At 48.2% G+C, this 17400-nt stretch overlaps 1 protein-coding gene across 4 annotated transcripts in view; it reads right to left on the bottom strand.

Annotated features, from left to right (window-relative positions):
• trrap (transformation/transcription domain-associated protein) overlaps positions 1-17400 on the bottom strand; it is a 209395-nt gene that overhangs the window by 71238 nt on the left and 120757 nt on the right. For all 4 annotated transcript variants that reach the window (XM_063221633.1, XM_063221634.1, XM_063221631.1 and 1 more), the window contains exons 54-58: positions 16476-16763; positions 14804-14941; positions 11866-11978; positions 10270-10405; positions 4552-4743 (exon numbers count right to left, since the gene is read on the bottom strand). In XM_063221633.1, the coding sequence (XP_063077703.1) occupies positions 4552-4743; positions 10270-10405; positions 11866-11978; positions 14804-14941; positions 16476-16763 (867 nt within the window). The remainder of the gene's footprint in view (positions 1-4551; positions 4744-10269; positions 10406-11865; positions 11979-14803; positions 14942-16475; positions 16764-17400) is intronic.

Here is a 17400-nt window from a genome sequence, read left to right on the forward strand (position 1 = left end):
AGGAGAAGAGGGGAGGTGAGGGGAGGAGAAGAGGGGAGGTGAGGGGAGGAGAAGAGGGGAGGTGAGGGGAGGAGAAGAGGGGAGGTGAGGGGTGGAGAAGAGGGGAGGTGAGGGGTGGAGAAGAGGGGATTAGGCAGAGTGATAGTGGCATGTAATCTGCAACGTGATTTACAACAGGCAATTCTGCTATTCTCAAAATGAGCCGTGAGGACTTAACCATTCCTCCTACACACAGACACACACATTCACAGACACACACACACACACACTCGTGGCGCGCTCCACAGTCTGTTGCCCTACCTGGTTCACAGAGATTAATGTGCCAAAATTACTCCACAGACTAAGCCCCAAATCAAATACCCACTCCCTCCCCTCCCCTCCCCTGCCCTGCCCTGCCCACTGCCGCGGCCGCCTGAAACAAAATAAATTAGCCAATACAATATTTTTCACAATTATCTGTTAATATCAGCTGATGCCACATTATAACCTTCATGCCGAGTGGCCATTCATCATGTAAATTTAATTTTCTCGCAGGTATTTAATCAATCGCTATCTGATGGGGCAAAGTAATTACTGCCATTTTAAACTCACTAGCCAGCCACTCTCCATCTCTCTCCAGGAATGAATCTTGTGTTCGCCCTCCCTCTCCCTCTCTCTCCAGACATACACACTCACACATACAAATACAATCCCCTTTCTCTCAAAAGCACATACAAAGACACACACACGCACGCACGCACGCACGCACGCACGCACGCACGCACGCACGCACGCACGCACGCACGCACGCACGCACGCACGCACGCACGCACGCACGCACGCACGCACGCACGCACGCACGCACGCACGCACGCACGCACGCACGCACGCACGCACGCACGCACGCACACACACACACACACACACACACACACACACACACACACACACACACACACACACACACACACACACACACACACACACACACACACACACACACACACACACACACACACACACACGCACGCACGCACACGCACGCACAAGCAAAGACACGCGCGCACACACACATAGACACAGACATAGACACACACACACCTCATTTAAATTTAAAACCTTTCTCCATTCCTTTCTTTTTTTCTCTGCACTCATGTCCAATGTCCATTTATGTTGAGATGGATGGGCAGGCAGGCTTGCCACAGCTGTCTGTGTGTATCAGACACCCACTAACAGGCTCATGCTGAAGTGAATGATTCACGCAGCAATCTGGACAGGGCCAACGGTATAGTGGGCAATTCGGGTCGGTTCTGGCATGTTCCGTATCTCAATATGCGGAACGGACACGGGTATCCAGATGGGAGAAGCGTAATGGGCAATCCGATGTCTGTTTCGGCATGTTTGTGCTGGTAGGATAGGATCCCTAACGGCTGGCTGGGGATCAAGCACACATATGACCGCTGAAATACCAGCTGGCACATTACCACTACTGCTACGACACAATGAGCTGGCGGATTCATCGGAACACTAGCCCAAACAGATTAACCGTTTGAGGGAGCAAGGATTTTGGTGCTGGGTCCCTTCTAGAATCCAGTCTAGGGCTCCCAAAGAACTCTCGGGTTAATGTGTGGTAGTACTCCTCAAAGGGAGGAGTGTTGCCTTTGGCCTTTTAGGACAGGTCCAACCAGGGTAGGACAATCAATGCCTTGTCCACACAAAGAGCGTCCTACGCTGCCTGGTAGCGGAAGTAGCAGAAGAAGGATCACTTTGAATTCGCTGTATTCGCTCAGCAAGTAACATTGACATGTTTGATTTAGCTAATCGCATAACGGCTCTGGCCTGACAGCCTGGGACATTCGAAGATATGAACATTTCAATTGGTTTTCGCCAAACCGCGTCATAGCTCATTACCATAAGATTTGCTTGACTTTAATCGTTAAAATTAGCTCTGGTTGCTCAGTTCGCTTCGCCTCTGGCAGAGTCGCTCTGGTCGCGCACCCTCCATAGAGAAATAATGACTTCCGTCGCTCCGTTAGCGTAGGTCGCTCTTGGTGTGAACAAGGCATTAGGCAACAGAAAAAAAGCCCTAAAACATCCAGCGTATGAATTCCCTCTCGATAATTTGTATTATAATTAGTATTACAGCTGAATGTCTGTGACCCTAGATATAATGCAGACGGGACTCAAACCTGGGTCACACCATGAGCACACAAGCATATGACACAACACATATGAATTGGTGCCTTAGCGCGCTGTGCCACAGCACCTCCCTACTTCCCTACTTGTTGAATTCCCTTGTCTGCACACCCTGTTACACCACTCAATGAGGTGATGGATCAGCAGGGTACATGTCAAGCTGCCCCTGCCATGGACCCCTGAGTGCCAGTGATGAGGCTGCGAATGACACAAAAGAGGGTGTGTGTGTGTGTGTGTGTGTGTGTGTGTGTGTGTGTGTGTGTGTGTGTGTGTGTGTGTTGCCAGTAGACTAAAGGCACACAACACCTTGAGCAGTGTGCTCCTACTGAAATTAGATGCACCGATGGAGCCAGACGGAGAGAGACACACAAACACACATACCGTCACAGACAGAGACACACATACAGTCGCAGACAGAGACACACATACAGTTGCAGACAGAGACGCACGCACACACTCGCAGAGACGCAGAGACGCACGCACACACTCGCAGAGACGCACGCACGCACACACTCGTAGACAGAGACGCACGCACACACTCGCAGATACACACATACGCAGATACACACATACACAGACACACACACACTCAGACAGAAGAAGCGTGTGTGTGTGTCTGTCTAAAATATTTGCTTCCATCACCCTGTAGAATGCATCACCCCCAGCAAAACCTTGCTCACTCACTCAGACACACACAGACAAACGCACTCAGACACACACACACGCCTTAATGCAAAACATGCCCCAATCTTACCTCAAAATAACATCTCAACCCCAACAGAATACTGAAAACAAAACAAACAAATATACCCACCACTATTGTGCCACCGCTGTTGCAAGTGTGTGTGTGTGCGTGCGTGCGTACACACACTTAGACACACACACACACACACTCGCAGGCACACGCACACATCACTGAGATGGGCCATTGTTGCGTGTCTACTCTGTTTATGTGGCCATCTCTCAGACTGCATTTTAATGGCAGACCTTCATTCAGAATGACAAAAGCTCAAGTCAACATTATCTCTGGCACTTTAACGGTGCAGGCAAGGGCAGCATCAGGAAAGCGAGTGTGCGAGAGAGAGAAAGAGAGAGGGGGAGAGAGAGAGAAAGAGGGAGAGAGAGAGAGAGAGAGAGAGAGAGAGAGAGAGAGAGAGAGAGAGAAAGAGAGAGAGAGAAAGAGGGAGAGAGGGAGAGAGAGAGAGAGAGAGAGAGAGAGAGAGAGAGAGAGAGAGGGAGAGAGGGAGAGAGCAAGTGATGAAGAAAGCTGCAAAGAGACAGAGAAAGAAGAAATGAGGCATGGACAGAGTGGAAAGAGGGGGAGAGAGAGAAGGGGAGAGAGAGAGAGAGAGGGGGAGAGAGAGAACGACACAAGGAACAGCAGAATAGAATAGAGGAGTGCATGCTTTAACTAAAGGGGGGCTGCCAGAGAGATAGACAAATCTCCACCGAGACAAGCAATTATTTCAGAGGACAATATTGGAACAGTTATAAAACCGTTCACGCCACGAGGACAGCCCCGTTGATAGGAGCTATGGGCACTTCAACACCCCTCCTGTGTGTGTGTGTGTGTGCACACAGACGAGAGAGATCGAGTAGAATGGTATGAGCGAGAGAGAAAAAGAGCAAGGAAGGGAAAGAAAGAGGGACGGAGGCAGGCAGCGGGCGGGATGGCGTGCTAAGGAGAGACAAAGATAGAGAGAAAGAGAGATAGAGGGGAGATGAAGATTTGAAAAGCAGTTGTGCATGGTGCTACTTGAACAAAACAAACGACTGCTTGTAAACACACTGCTGTCTCTGGCCAAGACACGTAAATGGCCCATTCAAGGGAAGGCCAGTTTGAAGGCAGCAGAAAACAGTGCCTGCCTGCGCACGCGCATGTGTGCATTTTCAACTGGAGCCAGCTCATGTGTTTTCTACACTTGGTATTTATCTTGCTCTTTATTTATTTATTTATTTATTTACAGTGAAGGAGAGACAGGAAATAAGAGGGGAGAGAGAGAGACTGGGAAGGGTCGGCAAATGACCCGAGCCGGAATCGAACCCGGGTCGCCGGCGTAGCAATCCTGTGTCCTACCGTTAGGCCCCGGCAGGGCCATGTGTTTTCTATACACTTGACTGTGAACAGGCAAAGTGCGTGCGTGCGTTTGCGTGTGTGTGTGTGTGTGTGTATGTGTGTGATGTCCTGTAAGTGTGTGCTCTGAAGATGCTGCACTGACCTGTAGTAGAGGTGTGTGTATGCGTGTGTGTGCACGTGTGTGTGCACGTGCACGTGTGTGTGCACGTGCACGTGTACGTGTGTGTGTGTGTACGTGTGTGTGTGTGTGTGTGTGTGTAATGTCCTGTAAGGATGTGCTCCTAAGATGTTGCACTGACCTGCAGTAGCGGCGTGTGTACGTGGGACACGATGTGCGGCAGGCGTCTCCACTCCCGTATGGCCAGGCTGGACGCCATCTCCACCAGCCGCTCGATGAAGTTCAGCTGCTGCTCCTCGGGGTGGCAGATGGCCAGGTAGCCGCGGTGCATGTTCACCTTCCACGCCATCTCCTTGGGGCAGCTCAACTCCACCTGACAAAACACACATGCAATCACAAATGGGTCAATTGCTACGTTTACCGGAGACATTTAATTCGGAATTAACTGACTTTAATTCTGCATAAAGCTTAATTCTGTTTTGAAAACGTCGTATAAACGCCTCTTAATTCAGAATGAAAGGAAAGATCAAAGTAAACGGACAGCAGAACTACTTAATTCTGAATTATTAATTTGAGATTAAAAACATTGTCAACATAGTGATTGATGCTTTTAGTAGTAGTACACGTCATGGTGGTGCAACCACAGCTATTACCACTATGGTATGGATGATACATGATTTTGATTGTTTTTAGTGGGTTATCTAAGAAGCATATTCATTGTAGTACATTAACCAATTACTAATTAATGTATGGGCAATGGCTGTTGTACGACCTGACGCCTGAGCCCAAAAAAACCCTGGCATAGACCCAAATATTGACAGAGATTTTCAAAAGTAGTAAAAAAGATAAAATCAGGTCCGCTGACAGCTTTGGCTGGGCCCAGGACAAAGACATCTGAAAAGGGCACTCTAAGTAATACATAAAATGTAAAGAGGACCGGGACAGGGGAGCACTGATCACTTTTGTCTCTCCCCCTCTTGGCTTTACAATGAACTGGGCATAATCGTGTGTGCTACTCCACTCCAATACCTCACAGATGTCATCTCCTTTGTGTGTCTATCTATCTTTAAATGAAGGGGGATAAGTTGCTGCTTACACAGTCTGACCTTGGAGGAACAAGCTTTTGAAGAACAACATCTGAGGCGTCGCTGAGTTGTTAGTTGCTACTACGCACACACGCACGCACGCACGCACAGTAACTCAAGCAGCCTGCCTCAGCAACAGCTGGCACTCAAGTTTTGTTTTTCAGGAAAATGGATAATTTCCCCGTGTGACGAAATGCAGTCAAGGAGAGAAACCGTGTGCTTTGGAATTGGGGGTGGGAGGCAGCGAGGAGACAGAGGACCAGGGGGAAGGGAGGAAGAATATCTTATGTAAAAATGAGGAAATGGCAGAAAGAGATAGAGACAGATAAACCGAGCGAAAGACAGAAATGAATGAAAATGCGTAACAAAGGGATGGTGGGGAGTAAATGGCGGCCATCATTCAACATCATTCATGTGCTTATCCACCCCCGCCCCGTCACCACCCAAACACCTCACCATGGCCCACCATCCACACACCCACCCATCTCTTCAGCCTGCTCCACTGCAGTTAAGGAGAAAAGAGTCCATCACACCTGAATGAGGCCCATTCTCGCACACGTGCGCACACACACATGTGCACACACACACACACTTCCTCCAAGCCTTTAACATTTGATTAATATCCTAGACAGTGCTGGCCTTATCACCCGAGAACTTAATTGCAAGGTGGGGAAGACATTTGCAGCCTTCTTGTGACAGAAGAAAGAAGAGGGGAGACAGAGAGAAAGAGAAGAAAGGAAAGAGAGAAAGCAATAGGAGGAGGTGGATGAGATATAAACAATAAAAACAAGGCTCAAAGTTTGCCCGAATTGGGTGAGGCGGAGTGGAGCGAGGAGAGAGAGAGAACGAAAGAAAGAAAGAAAGAAAGAAAGAAAGAAAGAAAGAAAGAAAGAAAGAAAGAAAGAAAGAAAGAAAGAAAGAGAGAACGAAAGAAAGACAGACAGAAAGAAAGAAAGAAAGAAAGAGAGAGAGAAAGAGAGAGAGAGAAAGAGAGAGAGAGAGAGAGAGAGAGAGAGAGAGAGAGAGAGAGAGAGAGAGAGAGAGAGAGAGAGAGAGAGAGCTAGGCAGATGTTTGGCCAATTATTCAGGCCCTTATCTGTACAGTAAATATCAGATGCTAATATAACGGCAATAAAGAGACAGCAGAAGGCAGGACGCAGGATTTGTGGAGGGTGCAGCTAGAGGAAGAGGAAGAGAGAGAAAGAATACAAAAGAGTGGATCATGCGCCCAGGAAAGAGAAAATAGCTTGAGAGAGAGAGAGAGAGAGAGAGAGAGAGAGAGAGAGAGAGAGAGAGAGAGAGAGGGGGGGGGGGGGGGGGGGGGGGGGGGGGGGTGAGTGTGACAAATCAGACATCTAGAGATCTAATTAGGCGTCACCTGCAGATGGAGTCATTCCAGAGAGAGAGAGAGAGAGAGAGAGAGAGAGAGAGAGAGAGAGAGAGAGAGAGAGAGAGAGAGAGAGAGAGAGAGAGAAGGAGAGAGGGGAGGAGAGGAGAGAGGGGAGGAGAGGAGAGAGGGGAGGAGAGGAGAGAGGGAGAGGAGAGAAGGAGAGGAGAATGTGAGAGAGAGAGGAGAGGGGAGAAGAGAGCGGAGGAGAGGAGAATATATACGGAGCGGAGAGGAGAAGAGAGAAGAAGAGAGTGAGAGGAGAGAGGAGAATAGAAGAGAAGAGGGGTGACGACAGAAGATAGGAGACGAGACGAGATGAAGAGGGTGAGGAGAGGAGAGGAGAGGAGAGGAGAGAAGAAGAGAGAAGAAGAGAGAGGAGAGGAGAGGAGAGGAGAGGAGAGGAGAGGAGAGGAGAGGAGAGGAGAGGAGAGGAGAGGAGAGGGGGAGCCAGCAATATTTTGAACATGTCAGGTGCCGTGACATGCCTTTTATACTCTGGGTGCTTGCTCGTGTTCATATTTTTTGTGTTGAAAAAGTTTCTTCCGTAAATAAGGCTGCGGCTGGGAGAGAGGGCTATCTGCACGTCAACAGTGCAATCTCAGCCAGAGGCAGACTCTGCTTACACGGCTGCCTCAATTCAACTTTTCTAGAAAGCAAAAGACGGAGTCAACTGTGCGTGTGGATGCGTATGTGTGCAAGCGTGTTTGTGTGTGCGTGTGTATTTTTTGTGCGTGTGTGTCCTTGGATGAGAGTATAAGTGTGTAAGGGATGGAGTGTGATAGGGAGAGAGTGTGGAGTGTGGAGGGAGAGCATGAGAGAGAGAGCAAGAGAGAGCGAGAGAGAGAGCAAGAGAGAGAGCAAGAGAGAGTAAGAGTGTGTGTTGGCATCTACACTTCAGTATTAGTCATGCTTCCAATAGCAGAGTCATTGCAGATTCTCATTAAACACCTTTCCTATGACACCTCATGAGGTGCCATGCAGCATCTGCTCTAAGTCATGTTGACGCATAAAGGCCGTGATTCTGCCAGTAACAACACACACACCTTCCTCTTAAAAGGTCGATAAACTCTCTATCAATCTGCCTACACAGGTGGCAAAAATAAGAAAGCCAAGTTCTGCGCCACAAAAAATACAGATAGGCAGAGTAAGATGAGTAATTCTGTGGCTAATGTCTGTGAAAGCAAATGGGTGTTCCAGACTGCTTGACATTGCAATAATCATGTATTTTATTTGTTACAGGGTGAACCCGAGGTTTTTTGACTGATCTGAACCATTAAAATCTTCCGACATCATGGTTGGTCTTTGCACATGGCAGGGTGGCTACGTATGCGGAACATCTCAGCCCTCCCATTGAATGACTGTGCCAGAGATAACTGATATGGGGTGCATCCCATTACCCAAACTCCTACTTGTGCTTGTGGCCTTGTGATGACGTCGCAAGACTTCATTGACGAGAACACGTTCAATATCTCCCACAAGCGCAATTCAAAGGTCATTTTCTCATTTGCCATCGCGATGTTGAACAAGGAAATGTCCTCCAAGACTTCGCGTGCCTAAGCCTGACAGCAGGAAAACTTTGTTTCCTCCATGGAGGCGGGGCGTTAAGCGAGTCCATAAGCTCAAGTTGAAGACGAGGGTTTGGATAATGAAATGCACCCATAGAGGAGACGGGTCATAAGGAGTTTATTCATGAGTCAATATAACGCAAAGTTATAAAGCTGCATGTCGAATGAGCTGCCACATCCCTTTAGGAGACTAGCGAAGATTCAGAATGAATGGAGTTCAATGTGGAGTATGTAAAAAGACACGCCAATTTAGAACAGAATTGATTCCACTTTTGTTGCATTGGTGACACTTAGTAGCCTGATAAACCAGCCTAAATGTGAGACCGGAGTAATTTAGTCTGGCCCCGATGAACGATAGCTCAGACAATTGCTGATGAGGACAACCTGTTGTTTTTCAAACCGTGCCGGCGCTCTGACGAATCGGCGATCTTTGCCGTTGATGTGCTTTATTCCCAACGGTGTTGCAAGCTTTGTCGTCACTCCATCAAAACCCTGCCCGCTTTGATTCAAAACAAATCTCTGCGTTGTAATTGGTTTTGCCAGACTCAGGGCACAGTGTTCAAAACGTTCTCAGATCCGAGGCCAGACCCACTCGCAGCTGAAAAATGTCAGCGCCCAGCGGGTGGCGCTGGTTTACCAGGCTAGACACTTAGTACACTTTATCTGGCTTACCACATTGAAACAATGAAATCACTTGTTGTTAGCACAAACATTTTCAGATTTGAACAATGCAACAGGACTGACTTTGAGCCAAACCTCTTACATTTACTAAGTCAAAATTGAGCCAAACCTCTTACATTTACTAAGTCAAAATTGAGCCACACCACCGGAGGATATTGACATCAATGGTTTGGTTAACTGCGTGAAGCTCTGTTGGCATGTGCCATTTCATCCCCACCCCAACCCCCATCCAGCTGGCTCTGCCAGGTGTCCTGTCTGGTTGGCTGGCTCTACAGCAGCTGTGGTGCATGTGACCTGTGCTGGCTGGCTGTATCTTGTGTGGCTGCCATGCTAGCCTGCTGGTAACACTGGCACAGTAAACACCGGAGCAACGAGCTAAAAAGTTACTTACACTCTCCCTAAAGGAAACAAACCACCAGCCAACCTATTAAATCACCTTTTTGTACTTTGGCAATGAAAGCACAAAACAGATTCACTGAGACCGAAGCCAATAATGGGAACGAGACTGTAATGGCGGGTATGACATTGCAACACACAAAGCCAGGTAGCACAAAATGACAGCCATGTCTGAAATAAGTACACTTGGGATTTTGTCACACATGTCAGCTGGCAGGAGCTTAGGAGACAGATTAGGGGTCACTAAGCAGACACATTTCATCTGGAACTTTTAACTAAACCCTAAACACTAAGCACCATTTTGTTCTCTCCATGTCGTGAACAAGAAGAGGTATCTCTGGCCCTCCGGTTTAATTATTTTAACTTATTTAAGGCAGTCATGGGTAAGCGGTTAGGGCGTCAGACTTTTAGCCCAAAGGTTGACGGTTTGACTCCTGACCCACCAGGTTGGTGGGGGGAGTAATTAACCAGTGCTCTCCCCCATCCTCCTCCATGACTGAGGTACACTGAGCGTGGTACCCTTTCGGGAGCTATTGGGGGCTGCCCCCTTGCACGTGTGAGGCATATACATGCAATTTTGTTGTGTGCAGTGTTCACTTGTGTGCTGTGGAGTGCCTTGTCACAATGACAATGGGAGTTGGAGTTTCACATGGGCTTTCACTTTTGTCTTTTTTTCAAAAGACTGTCAAATGGATTTCAACCCTCAAGGCCTTCGCCTGGGTGCAGTGAACAAGTGAACATGTCTTGTGCTACTCAGGTGCGTCAAGGTAAGCAGCACTCACCTGGGCCAGGGCCTCCTTCATGGCGGCCCAGTTGGAGACCCTCCAGGCGCACTCCAGCACCAGGTAGGGGTTGATGTGGCCCTTGGACTGGCCATACTCCGTCAGGGGCTCCCACTGGTTCAACTCCTTGGAGCACCTGCAGAGAGAGAGAGAGAGAGAGAGAGAGAGAGAGAGAGAGAGAGAGAGAGAGAGAGAGAGAGAGAGAGAGAGAGAGAGAGAGAGAGAGAGAGAGAGAGAGAGAGAGAGAGAGAGAGAGAGAGAGAGAGAGAGAGAGAGAGAGAGAGAGAGAGAGAGAGAAGGGTTGTGGTGGACAGATGAAGAGAAAGGTTGGTGTGGAAAAGGAAGGGATGTAGAGGTACATAGACAGAGAGAGAGAATAAAGGAGGAAGACAAATGGAGGAGAAGGGAGAAAGAGCACAGGCAAGCAGGTTAGGAGTGCAGCTGAGGGGCCTATAGGGGACGACATCTCACAAATAAGGTCCTTTTCACATATGCACACAGACACACACAGACACACACACACACAAAATAAATGCCACTGCTGGCTGAAAAGTCAACTTCCTCCATGCCCTTTAGAGTTACACAGCATTCCTCATTCTCAGTGTATTACTGTACTGTGTGAACACTGGAGGAGCATGCCGCGCTCATCTCGGCGCCCAGGAAATAAGGTCAACCAAAACAACGCAATGAAACAGGAACATGATGCAAGTGGAAATGAAATGTACTGTGGGTTCATCTGAAAACACTTTTTAAAAGTCGGAGAAAAAAATAACAACATCAAAGAATGAAATGATGTGCAGTGGCTGAAATTCACGTAGTGATTCAAGCCCACGCGGGCGCGCACACATGCACACAGCTTTATAATCAGCCTGGGGAAATCCACACCTGCTCTGGGGTGAGTTTCTCAAAAGGGAAGTTGTTAGCCTGTTAGCAACTTCAGTAGTTGCCAATGGGAAAATGCATTAAAAGCAACAAAGTAGCTAATGTAGTAAGCAACTTTGGTTTCGAGAAATTCACCCCAGGTCAGCTGACCATAATGACGGCAGTTAACTCATGTGACTAATTGAGATTTGATTTATTAATTGAAAAAAGGAGGGAAAGGGGGGGAAACAATTTTGTTTGGTTGCGCTTTCCCACGCAGTAATGAACATTATTTTAAATTCATTTATTTATTATTTTTTGCCCCCCGAAGGATGTGGCTAACATTCAAATTAGACCCCCAGCATGAAACCATTTTATAACCACAAGCGCGCACGCACACGCACACACAATAGTGGCGTGTATGCAACAGACTCAGGGCAGGGAAAGTCCAATTATGTTTGTTTGTTATGATTCAACAGTATTATGTGCGCGTGACTGCAATGAACCACATGGAAAGGTCCTCGCTCCTCTCCGGTCTGTGTGATCCCTAAAAATAATGGCATGCTGGTACGCAGGAAGGGCATGTTGCTGTGTGTGTGTGTGTGTGTGGTTCCTCCCCTTATCCAGAGGTCCTCCTGTGTGTGTGTGTGTGTGTGTGTGTGTGTGTGTGTGTGTGTGTGTGTGTGTGTGTGTGTGTGTGTGTGTGTGTGTGTGTGTGTATTAATCGTCCCTCACCGTATCCAGTGGTCCTCCCAGAGCTGGTATTCGGGAAAGATGGCGGGGGACACATTGCTCCTCTCGTGCTCCTTACGCGCCTTCTCCATAGCCTTCTCATAGCTCTCCTGGGCCTAAACACACACACACACACACACACACATTATAATTAACCTCTACATAAACACACATATTAAAGCGCAAAACACACACACATACACACACATTCGCTCTCTCTAAAATAGCAACTTTACACACACATAAAAGAGTCATTCACTCCATAGCACGCATGGAGGCACACATACACCACCCCCTCCTCTCACACACACACACACACACACTTCCCGACTCCCGTACCGCACACACAATTCCCCCCCCCACCCCCCCAAAGCTCTGATCACATATCCACACGTGTGCACTCCCATCAGTGTTAATAGCATGAAATGCACTACAGTGGCTCTGGACCGCAGAGCAGAGCGGTGTATCCCACAGATGACTCTCAGGTTCTTTCTTCCATCACAGGGGCAACATAATACGCCTTATCGCAAGCTGTTATTCAATCCCAGATTATTTGCTCCGGTGTATCTAAGTATAAAAAGCCACAGTGCAACGCAGCAGCTTATCCATCTTCGCATCTTTGTTTGCCTCGTGTGTATTTTTAAATCTGTGGGTGTGTGTGGGGGGGAAGAGGGGAAGAGAGAGAGAGAGAGAAAGAGAAAGAGAAAGAGAGAGACAGACAAAGTGTGCATACGCCTTTTGTGTCTATGTGTTTCTGTGTGTGTGTGTGTGTGTGAATATGCCCATGGTGGTTGGTGTGTGCCTGTGCATGCATGTGTGCATCTTCGTGTGTGTGTGTGTGTGTGTGTGTGTGTGTGTGTGTGTGTGTGTGTGTGTGTGTGTGTGTGTGTGTGTGTGTGTGTGTGTGTGTGTGTGTGTGTGTGTGTGTGTGTGTGTGTGTGTGTGTGTGTGTGTGTGTGTCTGGGGGTTTTAAACAGGCTCTACTGGTGGTTTTTATTTTGGAGCGCCTGTCTTCCCCAGGGTGAGCAGGCACATCTGTCGGCGACGCTGGCCAGACTTGAAGCACCGGCTTTGGGGAGAGATGCCAGGAGGGAGACCCTCTGCTGGTGCTGTGCTGGGTTGGGCCTCACTCTCGACAGTAACCAACTGTTTCTGTGTCTGGGCTTGCCCATGTGCTTGTGCACGGTGTGTGTGTGTGTGTGTGTGTGACAGAGAGAGTGTGCACACATGTGTGTGTGTGTGTGTGTGTGTGTGTGTCTACTGGGTGTAGCGTGGCTTCTCTACAATCACGTATTGTTTCAGTGTCATGTGCTTGCACAAGGTGTGTGTACACACACACAAACACCCATCGTTCCATTCAGGGCTTGCGTAGGTGCTTGTGCAATAACTGTATTAATGTGTCTGTGCGTCCGTGCATGTGAGTCCCTTGACATTACATAAATACCTACTCTAAGTTTGCAGGAGTGCTAGAGCAATGCGAGTGTACATATGTGTCTGGTGTGTGTGCATGCGTGAGCGTGTTTGTTTGTTTGCTTTATACAAGTGCCTACAACGCGCAATTGTAGATGTGTGTTGATGGGCCAACCCAATCACGGAAAAACGTACTTACCGTGAACTAGTGCAATATGTGTGTACATATGCATGTAAAAACGAACCTTCCCTATTGACAGATGTGCACGTGTATGAGTGTGGGTGTGTTTCACTACAGGGACCATCTTGTATACTTGCTCGTCTTCGGCTTGTATAACATGCATAAATATGTACACATCAATATGTATGCAAGTCTGTATGTGTAGGTATGTGTGTCAGAGAGAGAGAGCGAGAGAACTGGTCCCCCTTGTGTGTGTGTGTGTGTGTGTGTGTGTGTGTGTGTGTGTGTGTGTGTGTGTGTGTGTGTGTGTGTGTGTGTGTGTGTGTGTGTGTGTGTGTGTGTGTGTGTGTGTGTGTGTGTGTGTGTCTGGGGGTTTTAAACAGGCTCTACTGGTGGTTTTTATTTTGGAGCGCCTGTCTTCCCCAGGGTGAGCAGGCACATCTGTCGGCGACGCTGGCCAGACTTGAAGCACCGGCTTTGGGGAGAGATGCCAGGAGGGAGACCCTCTGCTGGTGCTGTGCTGGGTTGGGCCTCACTCTCGACAGTAACCAACTGTTTCTGTGTCTGGGCTTGCCCATGTGCTTGTGCACGGTGTGTGTGTGTGTGTGTGTGTGTGTGTGTGTGTGTGTGTGTGTGTGTGTGTGTGTGTGTGTCTACTGGGTGTAGCGTGTCTTCTCTACAATCACGTATTGTTTCAGTGTCATGTGCTTGCACAATGTGTGTGTACTACACACACACAAACACCCATCGTTCCATTCAGGGCTTGCGTAGGTGCTTGTGCAATAACTGTATTAATGTGTCTGTGCGTCCGTGCATGTGAGTCCCTTGACATTACATAAATACCTACTCTAAGTTTGCAGGAGTGCTAGAGCAATGCGAGTGTACATATGTGTCTGGTGTGTGTGCATGCGTGAGCGTGTTTGTTTGTTTGCTTTATACAAGTGCCTACAACGCGCAATTGTAGATGTGTGTTGACGGGCCAACCCAATCACGGAAAAACGTAGTTACCGTGAACTAGTGCAATATGTGTGTACATATGCATGTAAAAACGAACCTTCCCTATTGACAGATGTGCACGTGTATGAGTGTGGGTGTGTTTCACTACAGGGACCATCTTGTATGCTTGCTCGTCTTCGGCTTGTATAACATGCATAAATATGTACACATCAATATGTATGCAAGTCTGTATGTGTAGGTATGTGTGTCAGAGAGCGCGAGAGAACTGGCCCCCCTTGTGTGTGTGTGTGTGTGTGTGTGTGTGTGTGTGTGTGTGTGTGTGTGTGTGTGTGTGTGTGTGTGTGTGTGTGTGTGTGTGTGTGTGTGTGCGCGCGCGCGCGTGCGTGTTCTGACCTGTTCGAAGAAGCCGTGCTGTTCGTAAGCGATGGCGGTGCTGGTCTCGGGGAACTTGCACCTCTTCTGCCAGAGGCCCGCCCACATGTCCTCCTCCTGCAGCAGGGAATACAGCTCCGCCAGGGAGTCCAGGATCTCCTGAAACACACACACACACGCATATGAGTAGGCAAGGATACATGGACACACACACCTTCCTCTTGCAGCACAGAGTACAGCTCCACCACAACCTCCTACAAGCCACATACACACACACATCCACATGAGTAGGCAAGGACACGCACGCACGCATATTGACAGACACACACACACACACACACACACACACACACACACACACACACACACACACACACACACACACACACACACACACACACACACACACACACACACACACACACACACACAGACACAGACACAGACACAGACACAGACACAGACACACACACACACACAAACACCCTTCTACAGGTCACAGACACACACAGCATGTATAGATATACATTTGCCATAATCAAGACATTTATCCAAACATCCAAAAACACCCATATGCACACACAGCATATACACCCACACAGTACCCACATGTGCAGGCCCTAACACACTAGCACAGTCCAAAAACAACAGACTAGCACAGAGGGAAAAAAGCCGAAGAAAAATAAAGAAAAGCCATGAACTGTATGAACACAAACCTATACATTAACAGCACACGGCTACCTATATTCCCACACTGGGAAACAGAGACATACTGTACATACACAGTAAATGCTGGCATTTTTTTAAGAGTTTATTTTAAATGTTCTGCCCACAGAGCCTATCCAGCCTGCCAACGCTTGCTGCCATGCTGGGTAAAGTCAAAGTCAGCAATCAGGGGAGTAGCTTTAAAAATACAGACCGGTCGGCATGGCCGCCTCTTCCATATTTTACATAAGACGAGGCAAGATCCAAGCTTGGCCCTCAGGTCATTGCAAGGAGATAGAGACGGAAGTGGAGAGCAGACAGATGCAACGAGGTGAGGCAGACACAAAATAGAATAGGAAGGGGGGGGGAGAGAAAGAAAGTAAGCAATAAAGCAAGCAAGAAAGAAAAGAAAAGAGAGAAAAGAAAAAAGCTAAGAGAGAAAAGAGAGAGTTCGGCCTGCAGGGAATCTGGGTCCTCCATAGTTCAGAAGAAAAGACAGAGACAAAAAAAGGAAGAGAAAAGGAAGGATAGGAGAGGAAGATACATCAGAAAAAGAGGAAAGAGAGAGAAAACAGAAAGCCAGGGCTACAGGGAGTCTGGGTCCCCCATGTTTGTTTGCAGGCGGGCAGGCAGGCAGGCGAGCCTCTGAAATCTGTGGGGGTCTGGGCCTTGCACAACAGATGGAGATGGTAAACAAGAGAAGATATAGTGTGTGTGTGTGTGTGTGTATTTTCCCATTTGTATGTCTGTGGTGGGTTAGAGAAGACGAGAGGTGTGTGTGGTGCGTGCGTGCCTGCAACTTGTCTGCTGAGGTGGAGTGACTCTATCCTGTTTGTGGAGCTCAGTACTCAGCCCCTTTTTAGCGTCCATCTGCACAGGCTGTGTGTCTATCTGCGCATGTATGTGTATGTGTGTATGTGTATGTGTATGTTTATGCGTGTGTGTGTGCGTGTGTGTGTGTGCGTGCGTGCGTGCGTGTTCCCCTTACCTGCTGTGGTGGCGTGATGCTCTCCTGCTCGTAGAACTCGGTGCTCTGCCGTGGCTTGACGTGCAGACTGAGCCCCTTCTCGAAGGCCTGCGTCTCCAGCATGAGGGTGGAGCGCAGCCACAGGTTGTGCGTCTTGCCCAGGTACTTGAGCACGCAGGGCCGGATGGGGATGGGGGGCACGCACTGGGACATGGCCTCCACAAAGCAGTTGAGGGCGCTGGGCTGGCAGTCGCGCTGCGCCTGGTGGCTACCGGAGCACAGGAAGGGGCCCATCTCACCACTCATGGCCTGTAAACAGGGAGTGAAAAGAGGTCAGAGTTCAACAGTGTTGCCAAGGAAAGTAACACATGCATGGCAGTGTATGTTAGTCAAGGTGGGTGGGAGTTTATTCAGATAAATAAAAAGCATAAAAAGCCTACAAATACTTTACCAAATAGAAATGAAGACATTGTTGGCCTCTTTAGGTACAGAAATTGGCCCATCATGCCCCTCAGGGGTTCACAAGGGGCAGAGGTCAGTGGAGAAATTATAGACGTTCATGGTATTTATTACAAAAGTCTATGCAGCTATAAAAAAAAGCCTGTCTTGTCACTACCACAGCATAGGAACCAACCCATTTTGCCGTTGATGGCCAACCAACAAGTGAGGTCAAAGGTTAAATGTCAGGCCAAAGGTCAGCAAAAAGAAGACATTTGTGGAATAGACTCCTGAGCGAACAGATGACATTGTAGAGATGCTGTTCGTCTTAGTAAAAAAGAATTAAGTCACGGAAATGTGTGGTAAATCTTTGGCTTGCTTTTGTATTACTCTTGCTGCTCTGATCTGTTTCAATGTGAAGTGACCAAGGGTAATTTGAAAGGCACTTAAGATAAAATTCATTATTATTTTATATTTCCACATTTCTCCTAGAAAGTCTGCTCTCATG

This window comes from Engraulis encrasicolus, chromosome 17 (genome assembly GCF_034702125.1).
Source record: "Engraulis encrasicolus isolate BLACKSEA-1 chromosome 17, IST_EnEncr_1.0, whole genome shotgun sequence".
Classification (NCBI taxonomy): Eukaryota; Metazoa; Chordata; class Actinopteri; order Clupeiformes; family Engraulidae; genus Engraulis; species Engraulis encrasicolus.